Below are 19,891 nucleotides of genomic sequence, written 5' to 3'. Positions count from 1 at the left end.
TTACAAGCCCTTGTTTTTCTCTAAAGCCCATCTTGGCCCGGCAGATTCAGCGTCAAAATGAGCTTATATGTATCTCTCCAAATTCGTCGGATAGCAATTTGCCTCTATTCATGAATCCAGAATACAAATTTTATCTCCTTCATACCCTTCGTACCCTTTTCTGTCAATGCCTCTTTCAAGTATTTCTCCCTTTCAATCAAAATACACTTTTCTGTCAATACCCTTTGGACCCAAGTTATGAATTAAAACTAGCCGGCCCAATAATTGAGCCCAATATCAATAAAATGGAACCTGATACCACACTTCACAACTTAGTTTTTAACAAAGGAGAGGGATGCATCCTCACCTCTTCCCATCTCTATCGTCGACGAGCTAGTGGGCAAAATCAGTGTCGCGGTCGAAGGTAGGGGTGCACGAAATGGGGTCGGCGCTGTTCCTGACGATGAAGTTCACCATGTTAGATGATTGGAGCACCGACGACATCTTTTGCTTAGATGTAAGCAAATATATCCTAAAGGAGTATGCACTTTTGATTGAGCACTTTTGCAACAGACAGGCTAGTCTTATACTCCTCGAAGACCAGCTCTGTATTCTTGTGGATGAACACGCACTGCTCCAGATGCCAATTTTTTGTTTTTCTGCAAAATTAGTCACTATAGAAATCAAATTTATACTAGAAGTTTAGTAGTAGATGTTTGACATTCTTGTCGTTTGAATGACTCTTTGAATATCAATATCATTCATTATAAATTAATGAATAAAAAGGATCTATTAATATTAAAGGTATATTAAAAAAAAAAAATTATTAAAATAGATTTCTTATAAATATCTGCAAAACTCCCCTTTTGTATAATTATTATAGATTATAGATTATAGATTATAGATAATAGATTTAGTTTTACTTGACATTATTTCTAGTTTATAGTATATATCATTTCTGTTTTACTTACTTTCTCCAAAAACAAGCGCATATCCTTTTATTTTACTTTAATTTAGTTTTACTTAATTTATTTATAGTTTTACTTTATATTTCACAAAAATAAATTCTATTACACGATACTAATTAACTTATTTTAAATATTATGTATTATTTGTGCAAGTAGGAATGTTTTTTATATTTCTTTCTTTATTATTTACATAGAATTTCATCATGATCTTTTAGCGTCTGACCCTACTTTTAACTAAAACCATTGTACGCCAGAGTTGACACTAGAAAATGCCCCAAAATTGTTAGTGGTGAGTTAGGCTCCTATCGAGTATCGACCCAATAGTGGTTTCATCACTGCTCGTCCTTATTAATTAGTCTCAAACTTCTCGGTCTTATTGATCTACCATGTTATCTATTCTCTTGAGCGCGTGCTTGAATTGATTGTTAAGCCAAGATACTGCTCCTAATATAGGAATATCCAAACTTTGGTTTGTAATGTTCATGGAGGGGCCTGCTGAAATGTCCTTGGTTTATTAATCTTAAACACAACTGACTACTCCTACTACCTTTGTCCTATAAAAGTATGCATTCTTTTCTTTTTAGTCGGTCTCACAAGAGTATGCACTTTATAATTTTGAAAACTTTTTTCTCATTTGTGGTGTGACTCATTCTCCACTAAAAATACTTTAATTACCTTTTCTTTCCATCTCTCTTATTTTATTAATTTTGCATAAAATATGTGGCCAAACAAAAGTGCATACCTTTATTGTACGAATGGAGTGCCAATTTTAAGACCAAATCACATCAATTTCATCAAGCCTAAATCGTAATCTCTCTTTTTCTATTAACCTTTTGCTATGGATATAAACACTCAGGTTACTATCGAGGCCTATGCTCGTGCAATCTACCAATGTACTTGCCACAATATCTCAAACGACCAATGTCAATGCAACTTCCCTCCAAAATTTGTTGAAGTCGAAGTGGATCTCATCTTTACCTTTCTCACCAATGTTTTGCTTAATACTTCATGGGTTCCAGTTTCTACCATAAGCGAGTCAATTTCCTTTTTGGGACATCCCACTTAAAATGAGTTGTTTTCCTTTTCAGTAAAAAATAATACGGGTACTTTTCCCTCGCTTATTTTATTCTCTCACTTACTTTTATTCTATCTTTTACATCCCTCCTTTATTCTCTCTCATGCTCTACTTTTTCTTAGTATTTCGCTTGTGGCGTGACAAACGGAGTACGTACAAGTGAGTGATTTTCAACTTTCAAGGTGACGTCAACATTGTTGGAATTGAGCGCTAGCGTCATGACACATTGATCCAAAAAATTAGAGATTAGGCATTGTTGGAGACTTGGAGTACTTTTTTATTTGGATTATGGAGTACTAGTTTTTAGATTTTAATTATTGTAATTTTATACTACTATTAATTTACAAATATCATAATGAAATATTGAAATGTAAAAATTGAATTGTTGCTAAAATACAGAAGTTTTAACTGAAATCAGGCTCATTCGCGTGACAAGAGTTGTGACTTAAATGGGTATAAAATCATGTCAATGTCAACGCACCTTTAAGGAAAATGATATCACATGCCACCCACAAAACTATAACCGTCACGAAAGAGTACTACAAACTTATCAATAAATCCAAAAATATTAGTAAATCATTGACTATGTTTGTTAAAATAAAATATGTTTGTCAGCATTTTCAAATAATGTTCGCCCGATAGGATTATTAATAAAATTCCTAGATGGCAGGCTGTCATCTTTCTGTGTTATTTCTGCATTCAATGGAATGTGTAAGCATGAATCCATGATCCAAGATCTACTAATATAAAAAATTTAACAATGCAAGATCCGAAAAAATCTTCTTATTATACTGGTTGATGTTGAACTTGGTGCATACATTGTTTTACGCATTCGTCACCCAGAAAAAGAGAATGAAAATAAAAGAAAATTTTAAAACAAATTAACTGATACTAGAATTTCTTTTGAATAATTGTGGTACTAGAATGATAATTAAGACGAGATATATGGTGTAGTTCAATGTGAATAAAAATTGGCTATTTAAGAGGATAGTTACACTGACGCAGCACCGAATTGTTTTTATTTGTATAGTTGTACATCCTATCATCAATATAAATTTAGTATATGCACGTATAACTTTGTCTCACTATAATTAATAGCTATTTTTTGTTAAATTTGTTGTATTATACTCAATCCTACTATGTATTTAGTTGGATGAAAGTTACGTGTTTTGCCTTAATTTTCCAATTTTAACTTTGATGCTTTTAGATTAACACTGTCACTGAGCTAGCTATCAATCGCAAGTTGGTCTTTTTATTGGTTTACAATGTAATTCAGTTTAGAAAAAAATATCAAAGAATTAATGAAATTTAATGTTGTTGCACTTGCACTCCATGGTTGAGCAGTTTTTATTAGAATGCAATTTGCAATAAATCATTTTTCGAGGAAACAATTGACTAAAGTGTTGAGATCCCAAAACTCAAGTCTTCGTCGCTATCCTAAATCTTGTTCCTAATTAATTTTACATCTAAATAATAATCTATTATTGCGACTCTCCGTTACGATAACGATGGTAACACTTAGTAATATACTTTTCATATAAAAATATAGACTTACTTTCTCTTCGCCCTTTTCTTCGGAGAATGAATTTATCTAGTCCGAATTTTGTTTAAGTTATTAATTTGATTATAATATAATTTGTAAATTATTGTAAATTAAATATGAAAACATTATATTAATCTACATGAATTCGTGAATTTTAATTAATAATTGTAAAATTCAAACGAAGCATTACATAGAAAGGAAAACTGTAATTGAACTTACTTCATCTTGCCTTTTAAAAATAGCAAGTACCACTAATTGTTATACAAATCAAATTTGGAAACTTTTGAACAACATATTAGCCTTATACATTAGTATTTTATTTATAACTTATATTATTAAAAGTAAAAATTTAATACTCTCATATTTTACTCATTTCATTTATTTCTCTCACTTATTTTGCTAAGTCTAAATTAAATTCCGTATCGTCCACCATATATAAGTTGATTGTCGATTGCGCAGGACTTTGAGATTTATGGATTTGCGCTCTCAAAGTGAGTATAAGACCAATGCTCTCAACTGCGCCATTATCATGTACTACATCTGTCCCTGAAAATTTGATACAGTTTACTATTTCGGTACGTCCCTGAAAATTTGATACACTTCACTTTTACCAATTTTGGTAGTGGACCTCATATTCCACTAACTCATTCCTACTCACATTTTATTATAAAACTAATACTTTAAAAGTAGGACACACATCCCACCAACTTTTTCAACTCACTTTCCATTACATTTCTTAAAACCCGTGCCGGGTCAAAGTGTATCAAATTTTGGGGGACGGAGATAGTAACTCATAGTATTGTTCGAGAATTTTTTTTACCAAAACATTGAAGCATTTTGAGATAGGACGACAACCAGATTTCCAGAAAAAATATAAGCGTAGCACTCAATTTTTTTAATATTTATAGCTGAATATATTTTGCGAACTTCAGTGTTGATGACCTAATTTTAAAAAAAAACATGCATAATATATATCAGAAACTAGTGTAACATATTTGCAAACTAAAATATGCTTATATGCATGCAGCATACTAAAGAAAGAGCTTTCGTAAATCAATTTTGATCTATATCCTCCTCACTTGATATGGATATCATATGCCATATGGGGGTATAAAAAAAGGTGTTTTGTGTAAATTATTTTACAATTCCATGAAAACCACAACTGTCATTTTAAAAATTATTGATAGCGAAAGAAAAAATTACAATATGTGGGACTAAAAAAGGAAAGTGGGACCATTTATCTCAGTAATTACTCCCTCTGTCCCAAATAATTCGTCCCAATTTTCTATTTCGGTCCGTCCCACATAAAGGAAAGAATTTTGCCCGCTCTTTTATTTATTTAATTCTTCTGCTCGATCTATATCCAATTTAAAATGGAGCAAAAGTTTTAAACGCATAAATTAAGAACGTTATGCTTAATAAATAAATAAAAATAATACTCCATATAAAATATGATAGAAGAATAAGTAGGTGAAATAAAAAAGAGTAAAAGAGGTAGTAGAATAAAATAAGAGTGTAAATATTATATTTTTATTAAAAAAACTCAACTTAATTGAACATCTTAATAAGAATATGACTCAATTCAGTTGGAACAGATAAAGTATTTCTTATTCTATTTATTGATATACGTTTGTCATAATCTTTTATGTGGAACACATAAAGTATTTCTTAATCTATTTGTTGATATACATTTGTCATAATCTTTTATTGATGTTTTATCTTCAAAAAGTTATTATAAAAGCTTACCTAATTTTAATCAATGGTTTAACTTAGACCTGTCCAAAGTTTACCGAACCGGTGGTCAAAACTGAAATTGTAACCGCCGCTTACGGTTCCGAACCGAAACCATGTAAATTTATCCAAACCAAAAGCGTCGATTTTTTAACCGTAGTTCGGTTCAGGTTCAAAATTTTTCAAACCGAAACCGTGCCGAAACCGCCAGTTCCAAACCGGAACCACAAAAACCGGCGGTTCGGAACCGAAGGTATACCGAAATTTCGGTATGGAAAAAAACTATACCGTTACCGTTTCAAAATTTCGATATATCGTACCGAACTTCGGTATACCGTTCTGAACGGTATATCGATATTTCGTACGATATACCAAAATTTTATACCATTTCGAATACCTGTATACCAAAAAATATAATTTCAAAACCGAAAAATAAAACTAAAATTAATATAATTTTAACATAATAAAATAAACATTGTCCACATCTTCATAATTAAAAAATATATAATTAAGTTATATTGATATATTTATGATTTAAACTTTTAATCTTAAAAAAATAAATTATATTATTACTATTATTATTATTATTATTATTTATTATTATTATTATTATTATTATTATTATTATTATTATCATCATCATCATCATCATCATCATCATCATCATCATCATCATCATCATCATCATCATCATCATCATAAACGGTATAAACGATATGTATCGATAATTCGATACGTATTGATTTTCGATATATTTCGCTATACCGATAATATCGATATATATCGTATATTCGATATAAAACGGTATACCGCGGTACAAGAAAATTCATATCGTTATCATACCGAAAACTTTCGATACGGTATTGTATCGTACCGAAAGTTTCGGTATACCGAAATTCGATATTTTTCAATACGATACGATCGATATACCGTTTTTTCGGTATATTTACCCAGTCCTAGTTTTGGAATCAAAACCGTAAGTCCGTAACCGCGAAACACCCTTACGGTTTGGTTCCGGTTCAACAATTTCCAAAACCGGAACCAACGATTTCGAACCATAACCTCCGATTCTTGAACCCTGGGCACCTCTATTTTAACTCCAAAAGAAATACTAGTAGAACACTAGAACATTCAAAAAATTAAAATGCAGTCATATTGATGAGAAGAGTTATTAATTATCATTTCAATCGTGAAGTTCAAATGTTTTTGTACATATTTAATGTAACTTGCAATTCTTTAACCTATACCATATACCAAACATATTTTTTCAATTAATTTACACAAAACTAACATAGGGAACCGTCAATTTAATGTGACATTATCTAGTCTTATTGACTAACCAATCACACTGCTTTACGAATGCCGCCCACGGATAAAAATTTCAGAATTCATTTTTAATTTAAATTTCCATAAAATTAATTTTGGAATTAGTTATGATTCTATAATTACATTTTTAATTCTTGATATTTAATAATATCTTTTGCTGCCTCTATTTTTGTAAAATATAATCGCACATCTTTTAACTTTAAAGTAAAATAGTACTCCCTCCGTCCCACAAAAGATGTCACACTTTTTTTTTAGTTTATCCCACAAAAGATGTCACATTTCCCTTTTCAGAAAAAGTTCTCTCTCACATGAATATAAAAATTATATTTTCTCTCTCCACTTAACACACAAAACAAAACCTCCTAAAATTCCGTATCGTCCCACAAATGTGACATCTTTTGTGGGACGGAGGAAGTAATTAAAATTACCTTTTAACTAAATGTGTTCAAGGACTTTTTGGCGAAAAAATTCACTTTTTTTTTCCTCTTCTCTCATCTATCTTCTTTATTTTTCAGATTTATCTGAATCATCATTTTATTTATGGTTCTCTCATTTTGTTGGCTTAATTATTATATTAATATGTAGTAATTGGTTATTTACAACACATGCAAAGTGAAGAGGATAATAATAATATGCGATACATTCATCCAAATTAATAACTTAATATATAACTTAATGGGTAATATAAAGTTTCTAAAAATAGAAAGTTAATTGATTTTATGTATCAGACTAAAATAGCAAAGTATATTATTATTAGGGACGAAATATGTAATTATTTGTTTTCTTTCAGATTATTTATTCTAAAAATAAAGAATATGGAGCAGAAATGATTCAGGGTATAACGTAAACAAATTGGACTAACATAGCCTTAAGCTAAATGGCATTTTTGGTTATAAAAAGTTTTTCTAGTAATTTTAAATTAAAGTATTGAGATATGTGACTATACAAATGATAGTTTTAGGATAAAATATAGTTATCTCTAATTATAAAGATTGTTGATAGAGTGGGTGCCAACTTAACATTATCTATTATCAAGATAAGCGTTCCAGCTAATTTCTTCTTGCCGGTTATAGAGCATAGGATTAACCGAGTCATTGTAATCACAAATTCCACATCCAAAAATGCAATTTTGCAAGAAGAATGAAAACTAATTAAGTTAAATTAATTTGAATGTTCGCCAATGAATGTCACACCAAAATATTCAAACATTATAGAGACTATTTTGGGAATGAAAAGGTTCCATTTAATGTCAGCGGAGGTGAGGTAGGGCCTACTCAGTTTTTCTGGTTACCTGAATACAAATTTGTTCTAATTAATTCACTTAAAAAATTAATTGCAATTACATTCGTTGACGTTATGATATATTCTTCCTTCTCATTTCCACTCCTCCTATATCCTATACAAACTTCATTTTTTTGTCAAAGGTAGAATCTCCGTCTCTCTTTCCACACACCTAATTATGGAGTAAGTAGTATTTTAATGATTTTTCATTTGTGATTCAGATTTCATTAATATAATGTCATATTCAAATATAATGCACATTAGTGGTATTAAAATTATAAAGATCAGAAAACAGACAGCTATTAATTTGATTTTGCGAATGCCGCATCAATAAATTACCAAAAAAGGCTAGATTTATTTTCCATTTTACATGGTCAAAATTAGTCCAACGGAAAACACGGTTTGTGTTAATACTGCTTTAATTCAATTCCCCTCCCTTTTCAACCTGTATAAAACATAGCACACAAGAACATCTTTCACTTGAGCTCTCCATTTCATTCTTCAATCTTTTTCTTATATTTTATTCATCCAATTCCAGAGTAGTGTTATCAACAAAAGTGTGTTGTAGCAATCCCCCATAAGTATCACATAACACATTCCCTCTCTCTCTCAAGATTCTTAACTTGTCTCCCTAACAAGCAAACCCCACACCCATCTTAATATAAACTCACTTGATTGCAAGGGAGATTGGAAAAACAAAAAACATAGCAATGGGGGGTTCTAGCCCACACTACACCCCTCTCTCAAAACCAACAGTAACCACCGGCGGAATCTCATTATTGAAGCGATCCAAACTATACCCTCTCGCCCTCCTCACCGTCCTCTGCTCCCTCTCCTACCTCTTCGGCGCCTGGCACAACGCCGTCCCCGCCACCCCCACCGTCAACTGCTTCACCGCCAACGCCACCACCCTTGAGCCCCAGCCCCAACCCGACCAATCCAACGTACCACAAAAGCTCGACTTCGCCACCCACCACACGGCCGAAAACGACGTCGCTTTGAGCGGCAGCGACGTCGTCAAGGCGTTCCCGCCATGCGATGTGAGATACAGCGAGTACACGCCGTGCGAGGACCAGGCGAGGTCGCTGAGGTTCGACCGGAGCAGGCTGATATACCGGGAGCGGCACTGCCCGGAGAAGAAGGAGCTCCTCAAGTGCCGCATCCCGGCGCCGCACGGCTACCAGAACCCCTTCAAGTGGCCGCTCAGCCGCGACCTCGCCTGGTACGCCAACGTCCCGCACAAGGACCTCACCGTCGAGAAGGCCGTCCAGAACTGGATCCGCTTCGAGGGCGACCGCTTCCGCTTCCCCGGCGGCGGCACCATGTTCCCCAACGGCGCCGATGCCTACATCGACGACATCGGAAAGCTCATCAATCTTAAAGACGGCTCCATCCGGACCGCCATCGACACTGGCTGCGGGGTAATACTAATACTTAATTTTATCATTATTAGTATTTCTGCTTTGGATGCTTTTCTTTGTTTGCGATTGATTTTGACTTGGGGATTTTCTAAAAAACTTTGAAATTTGCCACCCGGAATTGTGTTACGTGATGAAATGTTTTTTGCTGAAAAACCAGCTTTACATGCTGCCATTGTCAAATACATTTATTGCTTTCATATCGTATAATAAATTCTAGTTTATCTGTAAAATAATTTATGTCGTGATTTTGTGATTATCTCTATAGTAAATTGGAGTAAATTTGGCAGCAAAAGGCAGGTGTGGATGAGGTGGAGTTGGACAGTAATGGAATAACCAACTTTTGCCTATATTTTTGGGTTTTTGATTTGCCTCTATTTAGACACATCAATTGTTTGTTTCATGTATCTATCAACAACAATCACAACTGATTAGATAGACATAAATAATCATGTGATAGTGACGATGTATGGTTTATGACTGCAGGTTGCAAGCTGGGGAGCTTATCTTCTGTCACGGAACATAGTGACGATGTCGTTTGCACCGAGAGATACACATGAAGCACAGGTGCAGTTTGCTCTGGAGCGCGGGGTTCCTGCTCTGATTGGTGTCATTGCCTCCAAGAGGCTCCCTTACCCCTCACGAGCCTTCGACATGGCTCATTGCTCGCGCTGCCTAATCCCATGGGGCCAACATGGTAGTACATCATTCTCTCTTGTACTAGTTTACTTCAACTTCAATCTCATTTGCTTTCTTCAATAGATGGGGCATACTTGATGGAGGTCGACCGGGTTTTGAGGCCGGGTGGATACTGGATCCTCTCGGGCCCACCAATCAACTGGAAGAAACACTGGAGAGGGTGGGAGAGGACAATGGATGATCTCAATGCGGAGCAGATGCAGATTGAGAATGTTACAAGGAGTTTATGCTGGAATAAATTGGTTGAGAGAAGTGACATCTCCATATGGCAGAAGCCTCTCAATCATTTGAGTTGCAAGAAATCCAAGAAGAGCTCTTTGTTTTGCCCTGTAGAGGATCCGGACAAAGCCTGGTTCGTCATCTCATCCATCCTTAACACAAACACCTCTGCTCTTTTTAAGGGCTTGAAGTAATGTTGTCTGAATGGGAATGTCTGCAGGTATACGACCTTGGAGACGTGCCTGACCCCGTTGCCTGAGGTGTCGGATGCAGGGGAAGTAGCAGGAGGCGAGGTGGAGAAATGGCCGCGTAGATTGAGAGCTGTGCCTCCCAGGATTAGCAGGGGGAGTGTTGATGGGGTTACACCTGAGATATTCCAAAAAGATACAGAGCTATGGCGTAAGCGAGTTGCTTATTACAAGAACATCAACAACCAGCTTGGGAAGGCTGGGAGATACCGTAACGTCCTTGACATGAATGCCTTCTTGGGTGGATTCGCTGCTAGTTTGGTCCAAGATCCACTTTGGGTGATGAACATTGTCCCTGTCGAGGCTAAGGCCAACACGCTAGGCGCCATCTACGAGCGAGGACTGGTTGGGACTTACCAGAGCTGGTATGTGTATATGTACAATTGATCTATCTCATTCATACTATTTCCCATTCCACATTGTGTGAGAGTTTTTCGGTTTTTTTTTGGTTTAGGTGTGAAGCCATGTCGACTTATCCTAGAACGTACGATCTCATTCATGCTGATTCGGTTTTCAGCCTCTACCAGGATAGGTAAGTGTGGCATGTATGCTCTTGAGTAATCTACTTCTTAAGTCATGTTTTGTTAGTAAAAAAGATGTGCAATTGATGTTATTAGGTGTGAGATAGAAGATATAATGTTGGAAATGGATCGGATATTGAGACCCGAAGGAGGCTTGATCATTCGAGACGATGTGGATGTGTTGTTGAAGGTGAAGAGGATTGCAGATGCATTGAGTTGGGATAGTAGGATTGTGGATCATGAAGATGGGCCATTGGAGAGAGAGAAGCTTCTGTTTGGAGTCAAGTTGTATTGGACAGCCCCAGCTCAGAGTTGAACTTTGATCTAAAGCCTCTTAGTTGAGCTTTGATCTATACTTTCTTACATGATTATTACTTCATTTGTTGTCTTTTTTTTTTATTTACAACTGAAAGAGAATTGTTCAGTTTTTGCTTTGCACTCAACTTGAATTGTCTAATGTTTTACGTTTTGGTGTCGGATTGGTTCTTTGTAGTGCGATAATGTATTAAATATATAGGGTTCACATGATTTGATCCAGAGCTGTTTGACTGTGGTGAAACTTACATACTAGTATATCAAACTAAATTAACTGTGGTGAAATTCACATACGTTACACTACATAAATTAAATAATTAGATTATTGCTAAGTTTGATCTTTAATACTGACCTACGGTTTAAATGTTAAATAGTGACTTGTTTCTACATATTTTTATGCATGTGCAGTTTTGTCTAAGGATGCCAATTCAACTCTAAAGATACAAGTTGACTCAATTAACTCAATAATTTCATAGGGTTGGGAGAAAAAAATCATAGTCAGAAAGAATTACAACCTGAATGACCTTAAACCAAATAGTCCGCACTCCGCAACGCACAGGGTTAGTCCAAAGTTAACCCGAGTCCCATAGATTGGCCCGAATTTGTTCAATACTTTTTCCAAACCTTAAAAGGTTAGTAACATGTATACTTTTTTTTTCAAATGTACATAAAAAATATATTTTGGTTTACTCCTATTATTTTCTTGATTTTACTCTTACGACGGAGAACTACAAAAAACTTAATATTTTATGGACACAAAAATTGTAACGCAATTGCTAACGTTTGGAATTTTTTAAAAATAACCATAGTTTATGACGCAAAAGAAAGCGTCCCTAAGTTGATGACAAATTATCTTAATCTTTTGCTTTTTTTAGAACACTTATATTTGTATCCCCTAATTTTAGTTGGGACACCAACAATAAGGACATTTTATGAAGTGTTGGTGGTATAATTAGACACACAAATTAGAGCACTTAATAGTATATTAAAAATGTCCTTATCTGATCTTTTTGTTGTAGTAGAGGGAGTATATAAAAATTTTTAAAAAAATTTGTACAGTATATTTGTTACTCTATAAGATACACATATTACTGTCGAAGCAAAATAACACTCATTTGTAAGTGTAATTAACTTATTTTAGATATTATTAGTAAAAAGAGTTACGAGCTTGATGGCACGTTGGGGTAGCCTTATAACTCAAAAAAATTATAACTCGAATGACATCTAACAAATAACCCAACAATCCAAATAGATTCTCTCGAACTCGAGCGAGTTAATCCGATTGACATCCCTAGTCTAATTATAATTTAAATAATGCGAACGAGATGCAACTAAAATTGATCAGGACAATTCTAATAGATTCACCTTGCAACATGACAATTCTTGTAGATAGTTAAAAAGTTATAGTACTTTTTAATTTGTATAGGACTGTGATTGATCATGAAATTCATTGCTTGTGAAAGATTAATATTTGGGAGACAAACCTTTTTTTTCCCTTCCTCTTTCTTTTTCTTGTGTGGTCGTCATGCTTTGACTTTATAATGTTTTCCAATTGTTGATTCATGGAATCTAGGTAGTAAGCATAGAAGTCAAGGTATTTTATATTTGTTCAAATATAAAATCCAGAATACTCAACAGGTTTTTTGGTTTTTCTTGGAGCATGTAAACCAACTAAACCAATACAATCCACAGACTAATTTAGAGATTGGATTAAAAAAAAGGTGAAGATAAAAGATCCAGCTATATGTAGGTGTAGTTGTAACTAAAATGAATTAATTAACACAAGAAAAGCATGCTATAATCCATGTCTGAAGGAAAAACAAAAGGCTGGGAAACAAATATGCCAAACAGACTAACAATTAGAAACAGCATAGCATACATGTCCCCATCTAAAATGACTACATCAAGTGCTGTCGCACTTCCATTTCGAGGTTGGGACGCAGCTAACGTACCGGCACCAATGGCATCGCTCGTACGCATTCACCCCTCGGAACAACATCACCACTCCAACACTAAACCTGTGCAATTTCAAGCACCACACGCATCAATACAATGCCTGCGATTTTCCAAGGCCAAAAAATGAGACTAGAGTAGTCGATACTCACCCCACGATGAGCAGCCCCACGGACACAACGAGCAGCACATACTGGTACCCCTTATATTTGGGCGCCACGCCACGAATCCCAGCAGCAGGGTTGTGGCGTTCTAGCCACGCGAACTGAGGACGAGGAAGGAGGATGAATCCAAGGAGAACGCCCGTCAGGAATCCACCGATATGAGCAAAGTTATCAACGTGAGGAAGAATCCCAACGCCTAGATTGATCACCACTATCACTATAAGCGTCAACAGTGCTGCAACCTGCGAAAATCGACGAACATGAGCACAATATCTTAGGCCTCAAACCAAGAAAAACATGAAGATCACTCGACCTTGTTCGTATATATAGACCAGTTTGTAATCAGCTCAGAAAGCATTGCTCCGAGAAGCCCAAAAAGTGCACCAGATGCACCAACAGAGATACTATTCCTTATGAAAAGAGCAGAAAGCACACTCCCACCAAATCCAGATAACAGATAGATTGTGCCAATGCGTACTAAAAAGACAAATAGCACAAGATTTCTTAGTTTTCAGATGATCAGATATAGAAAGAATAGATAAACATAAGTTACCAAATCCGAAGTTCTGCTCGAGGCGTATGCCGATGAAGACGAGGCTGAGCATATTGGCAAGCAAATGTAGTAGACCAGCATGTAGCCAGATACAGGAGATAAGCCTCCAGCCTTGATGCTTATGCACCACCTTCTCCCAGCTAAGACCCCCCAATCTCTCCAACCTTCATCAATACCAATAGTATAAGCATGACAACATTATTAATTTGGACTAGCATCATCAATTATTGAGTAAAGTTTCAACTTTTTTTCCATCTTCAAACATAGGTAGAGAAATAATTGAAGCTACAATCATATGAGTAGTAGCAACCAAATAAAGTTAGTGAGGAGGAAACAGTGGTTGGACAAGTGACAACAGAGTTGTTGATTTCTATTTTCTGAATAAAGGAAAGGGACGCTCAACCTCTTCACCCAACAAAACCACACAGCATTTAAAAATTAAAGGTGATGAATCCATCAATAATCAACAAATTTCCCTCCGAAAATGGAGAAAATGTTATTAAAAATTTGATCTTTAATCGAATTGACAGCAAAATCAGAAAAGCAATAGTAGTAATTGAAAGAGAGAGTTACGTGGAAGAAGAAGGGCCGAACAGAGGATTCTGTGAGAGAGGCTGAAAGGAGAAGCGGGAAAGGAAGCGGGCGACGCACTTGTCGCCATCTCCCCTGCTTCTGATATGCTTGGGGCAGTTGTTGAAATACATGAGGATGACAAACATGGCGACGTTGGCAAGCACGAACACCGGAATCAGCCACGATATCCAGCTCCTCTCCCTCTCTTCGACCGCGTACGAGGTTTCTGCTGCTGAACCCTTCCCCTCGATGTCCTGCGCGCTCATTCTCAGACCTTCTGTTTCTCTCTCCCTCTCCCTCTCCCTCTCTCTCTATAAAAAGGAGTACTAATTGAATTATGGAAGTGAAACTGTGGGATTTATTGGCGTTAAATTTGGGCAGTGAATCGTGTAGTGAAGTGGGATTAGTGGGTTTTAAACATTTAAGAGAGGGAGAGAGAACGTGGACCGTGCCATTGCTGTGAGGTGTCGATCACCTATGTATCGATTCATCATACTCTGGTATACTTGATGACGTGGGTGAATTTTATTGGCCAGTCTACTAGAATGTGGTGGGAACAAAACGGTCGAGATTTGGAGGTATCTCTCTATACTTTAGTGTGGTTATATTTTCCAAAGCTACTCCTTAATCATAGTTTTGACCAGTCAGTGAATAGTGAAAACGAAATATTCGAGATTTTAAATTAATTTATTCGAATTTTTTAAATTCTTCTTTTAAATATTTCATCCTCTAATCTCTATAAATAATATTCTCTACGTTTCTAATTTTGAAAAGCACATATTTCAATATATAATTGGTGGGTCATATTCTAATGCTTATAGCACTCTAATCCAAAATTATCTTCACTCTTAGATTTTAAAATGAGTGGATGAGATTAATCTTACGAAACTCAATAAATAGTAGATAAAATATCAACAAAATGGTAATATCGTCATTATGTTATCATATGATAATTTTCGTGAATATTTTTTTATATCAACATAGTGTATTACAAATATTAACACTATCACATAAAAATATCAACACTAGTACAAGAAAATATCAGCACATATTTATTGAGATTTTAACATGGTTTTATTGAGATTTTTTGATGTATTTGTTGATAAAAATCTAGTTATCAACATTTACGAAAACTAAAATAAAAAATATCAAATTTCATCATCTGAACGTCGTTGGAACATATGCAATTGAGATCTCGTTGGAATCTTTATAAAATTATCTTTAATTTGATATATTTTTTGCGAAAAAATAATTTAAATCGATAGAGTTAAGTAAATTTAAAGTTTTAAGATGATTTTAATGAGAGAGAATTGACATTAATACCCTTTAATTTTATTTATTAATTTTTTAAATTAAAAATATAATGATATTATTTCAACAACTAGATCTTCTAATCTAATGGCTAAGATTTAGTTTTAGTTTGAGATTGCTAATTAGTTAATCATTGTTCACTTCCTCATAATTGGTAACATAAGAATAAACAAAAGAAAAAAATAATTAAATTATTATTAATAAAATTAGTTTCACATAATGACCTAAATATATCTATTTGTAATATGCGTATTTTCGCTGCAAAATCCCAACAGAAGTAGTTCAGACACATGTTTCTTTGAATCCTCGTCTCAATAAAATAAAACCAAATAATATGATTAAAAAAGAAGCAAATTTGGCATAATTGGCATACTAAGGCCATCTCCAACCATTTACGTCAAACTCAAACCCATTTTTGAGTATACGTCACACCAAAAAGTAGTTTTACTCCAACCATTTACACCATCTTTAAGTTTACACCATTTTTGAGTATTTGTCTAACAAAATTTTGGAGTAAACACCATATTTGGTGTTATTTCATTGAAAACCCCAAAAATGGGTTTGAGTTTGGTGTACGGTTGGAGAAATTATTTACACCAAAAATGAGTTTTGGTGTACGATTGGGGATGGTCTAATGTCGTGCATGTGTTCCAATTTATCACCCTGGAAATTCAGCCTCAATCGACAAGCTTGATATGATTCAAAACAAGAAATGATATCAAATATCGACATTTCAACAAGCTTATCAAGACAGGGGTATTAGTAATTGGATAAATCTATTAACCTCAATCCTTCATACACAATAGAACCCAAAAAGAACGAGTTGACGAAAAAATATTTAACAAAATGACCATAAACATAGCAATTGAATAACCGTCATGCATATCAAATTAACAATAAGCAAACTTAACACTTCTCTCATTATTATCCATCCTTCTAATTTCACATGCATAATAAACTTCACTTTAGCAATAAGAATCGTCCTATATTTTAAAGTTTAATGAGTAAATGGAATTAATTTACTACCAAATAAAAAGTATATGTCGATAAGCACGATATAAAAGAAGGGAGTGGAAATATTCTAAATTTGATGACGTGTAAGTGTGGGTTGGCCTGATGCTAACGTGCACCTAGAATAATCTCGGCCGTAGGTCAAGATACATGCGGCAAAATCCGTTTTGAGGTAGTTGATATATTCATAATGATACATTTGAACTGATTAGTGTATTAGTTGGTTCACATCTCTCTCAAATTACTTTCGATTGAATGATACCAAAATCTCCTTTTCCTTTTCAATTTATAGGCCAATGATTGAAATGTGGTTCGAATACATAGGATAAAATAATTGTAACTATAATCCATTAAAGAGGATTAACTTTGTGTGGATATTTTTCTTTTTGAACTAAGCCATTTATTATAACCAAATAAGGTATACACTGTTTATAAAACTTGTAAGCAAACAAACATAACCTCTACTTATCACTCATTGTGAAGTAATTAGCCCTAACATTTTTTGATTCGTTCCAAATTTTTTTAATGAAAAGGAAGTAATATTTGTTTTGTGTTTTTTCTCTGAGTAAGTGTTATGATTTGTTTTGTTATTCTTTATCAAAGATTTAATTAATGGGCATTGCATGAAAAAAGAATAATATGCAAGGGAGCTAAAATTAGTATATTAGCTGTACAGGCCCAAGCATTGATGGCATATTTTGGCCCAACTTTTACAACTATATATGGACGCGGTGAAGTGGTGTCTAGGCGTAGGTTGTTTATCCTTGATGGTTTCGCACGTGGAATTGGAGTGTATCCAACTGATCAGGAAGAGATTCCCGATCCAGCTGAGTCGTTGATACGACGACCGAGACCTGACTTCAAACAAATTTCCTCAACCCATTTCTACTGGCTAGTATAATGGAGGTAAGGATCGAATCCCACGAGGATGGACACGTTTTGATAACTGTGGTGACTTTCCTGGGTGTTTTGGTTAGCTACCACGCTTGGGTTGAGATTTTACCTAGACGGGAAATAAAGGTGGTACTCTACTGACTAGTAGGCGGGAAAATAACAGACGTGGAAGTGTTCGTGAAAATAGGGAACAAGGTGTATCAGAGACATGTGGAAAGTAGACAGTTACTAAAAGAGGAAAGTTAGAAAACAAAGTGTATCTGATGGCTGGGAGCTTTCTGACAAGTGTGGATAGTACCTCTGAAAAGTAGGGAACAAAAGTAAAAAGTAACTTAAAAGTAAAAGTGGTTCAAACTAAAGTTGATTCTGACGTTTTCTTCTTCACCAAGTATTGACAGAATTTAGATAAACACAAACACCATGACTGAACTTCAGATTCACAAATTCAAGCTTAAGATTCATTGATTAAAATGCTTAAACTTAAATTAAACGGTAACTGCAGCTTTTGCTTCTACTGACTGACATGCAAGGTGGTAATCACTACGTAGAAAGGAAATTCATGCATAAAAACTTGACTAACTTAGCTACAACTTCAAATCAACCGCTCTCGACAAGAAATAAAACTTAGAAATTGAAAGCAATAACTAAATCTAACTTCCCTAGGCAGAATGAAGCAAACTCAAACCAAAGTGACATGCGAAATAGAAACTTCATAACGTAAAAGCTGGAATTTAACAAGTACTTCAAAAAGGCAACAACGATGAGTGTTTGCAGAATAACTAGCGATGAAAACAAGTAAACCTTAACTAAGAAAGCGATTAAGATTGTTTTTGCCACTCCGGGCGATGATACTACTATACTACTGCGACAACTGGCTGGAAAGACGAACTGATGACTTCTCCGGCAGACTCTTGGACGTTAAGTGACCATGGCTGTGGCGAGGAACGAGAGGTAGGATAATGCTGAAGGATGGATCTTCTAGAAAGAATTCTACTAAGTGATTGTCAAACTCCGAACTGAACTTTTTTTTTTTTTTTCTCTCTCCAAGTGGCTTCTTTTATAGGGAGGCTTGCCCTTGCTTTTAGGGTAGACTTCTCCCGCACTTTGACCTTTTTGCTCTTGTCAATGATCATCCCAGCTATCCTCCTTCTCCATCTCGAGCCTTTTCTCTGGCATGCATTCTGGTCAGTATCGCACCCTTCTAGTGCCCTTTTCACTTGCGTCACCCGAATCGTCACCTACTGACTTGGATCCTTCAATCCTGCACACTTTAGCAACTGTTTTGCAGATAATACATGTATTTCACGACATACTGACCAGTAACCAAGGCTTAGAATACGACTTATCAAACTGCTCACACTTACCACATGCTTGTCCTCAAGCGTGAAGACAAACAAAAAGAAATAAGTCGAATTCGAGCCTGGTTACTCCCCCTGACCGACTCTACCTAGCTAGACTCAAGACTCTGACGCAAAAGAAAAGAAAACACTAACGACACAAACACATACACATATAGTTAACTTTAACACATAGAACAGGCTATATTATCAACCACCCTTCCCCTCGAGATCAGGTGCAATCCGGCCTTAGGCAGCCTTGAACTTCCGCCGCCCTCCTTTCTTCCCCAGCCAGTATATCTGCTTGTCAAGATCACCCAATCCCAGGCCAAACACTGGGTTCACTCAGTCACTCATTCCTCACAGGGGATGTTAGGACTGTTTTCTCTCAATGCTAAACCACAGATGTTTCGGACTCAGATCTCACATGCAGCCCCCGAAGGTCTTTAAGGCTTGTAATGGGGCTAGTGGCTTGTAGTGTTTGGGGTAGTTGTCCTTAAGGCTCTAAGTTCAAAAACTAACTTTTTATTTTGATGAGGGAGAACTGTGTGCATTCGGGCTTCTGGCTAGGGCTCCTTCTTTTGCTGGACAATTTCTGACATTGGCTTCCAACTGGTCAGTAGCTTCTTGTGGCTTCGCCACCCTTATTCCTTCTTCTTCCTTCGTCTTTTTGTGGTCAAGTATCTGCGACCATTTTCTTCAATTTTCTTCTTTGTGGCTTCGCCACCCTTATTCCTTCTTCTATTTTTTTTTTGGATCTGGAAACTTCAGA

General features: G+C 35.3%; 2 protein-coding genes across 2 annotated transcripts; one reads left to right on the top strand and one right to left on the bottom strand.

Annotated features, from left to right (window-relative positions):
- Positions 1 to 8,329: 8,329 nt before the first annotated feature.
- Positions 8,330 to 11,545, top strand: LOC125190248 (putative methyltransferase PMT16). Its single transcript, XM_048087496.2, has 6 exons — positions 8,330 to 9,324; positions 9,808 to 10,018; positions 10,084 to 10,372; positions 10,460 to 10,852; positions 10,942 to 11,019; positions 11,105 to 11,545. Exons 1-6 carry the CDS (start codon positions 8,614 to 8,616, stop codon positions 11,322 to 11,324), a joined length of 1,902 nt encoding a protein of 633 aa, XP_047943453.1. The 5' UTR covers positions 8,330 to 8,613; the 3' UTR covers positions 11,325 to 11,545.
- Positions 11,546 to 13,076: 1,531 nt separating this feature from the next.
- LOC125186828 (RHOMBOID-like protein 3) lies at positions 13,077 to 14,944 on the bottom strand. The gene is made up of 5 exons (XM_048083284.2): positions 14,567 to 14,944; positions 13,994 to 14,157; positions 13,754 to 13,917; positions 13,429 to 13,682; positions 13,077 to 13,341 (listed from the first exon to the last, which is right to left on the bottom strand). Exons 1-5 carry the CDS (start codon positions 14,830 to 14,832, stop codon positions 13,227 to 13,229), a joined length of 963 nt encoding a protein of 320 aa, XP_047939241.2. The 5' UTR covers positions 14,833 to 14,944; the 3' UTR covers positions 13,077 to 13,226.
- Positions 14,945 to 19,891: the final 4,947 nt, after the last annotated feature.

This window comes from Salvia hispanica, chromosome 5, assembly GCF_029641045.1.
Source record: "Salvia hispanica isolate PSC_SH4W2 chromosome 5, Shi_PSC_v1, whole genome shotgun sequence".
NCBI lineage: Eukaryota > Viridiplantae > Streptophyta > Magnoliopsida > Lamiales > Lamiaceae > Salvia > Salvia hispanica.
This window is presented reverse-complemented; position numbering and strand designations above follow the sequence as displayed.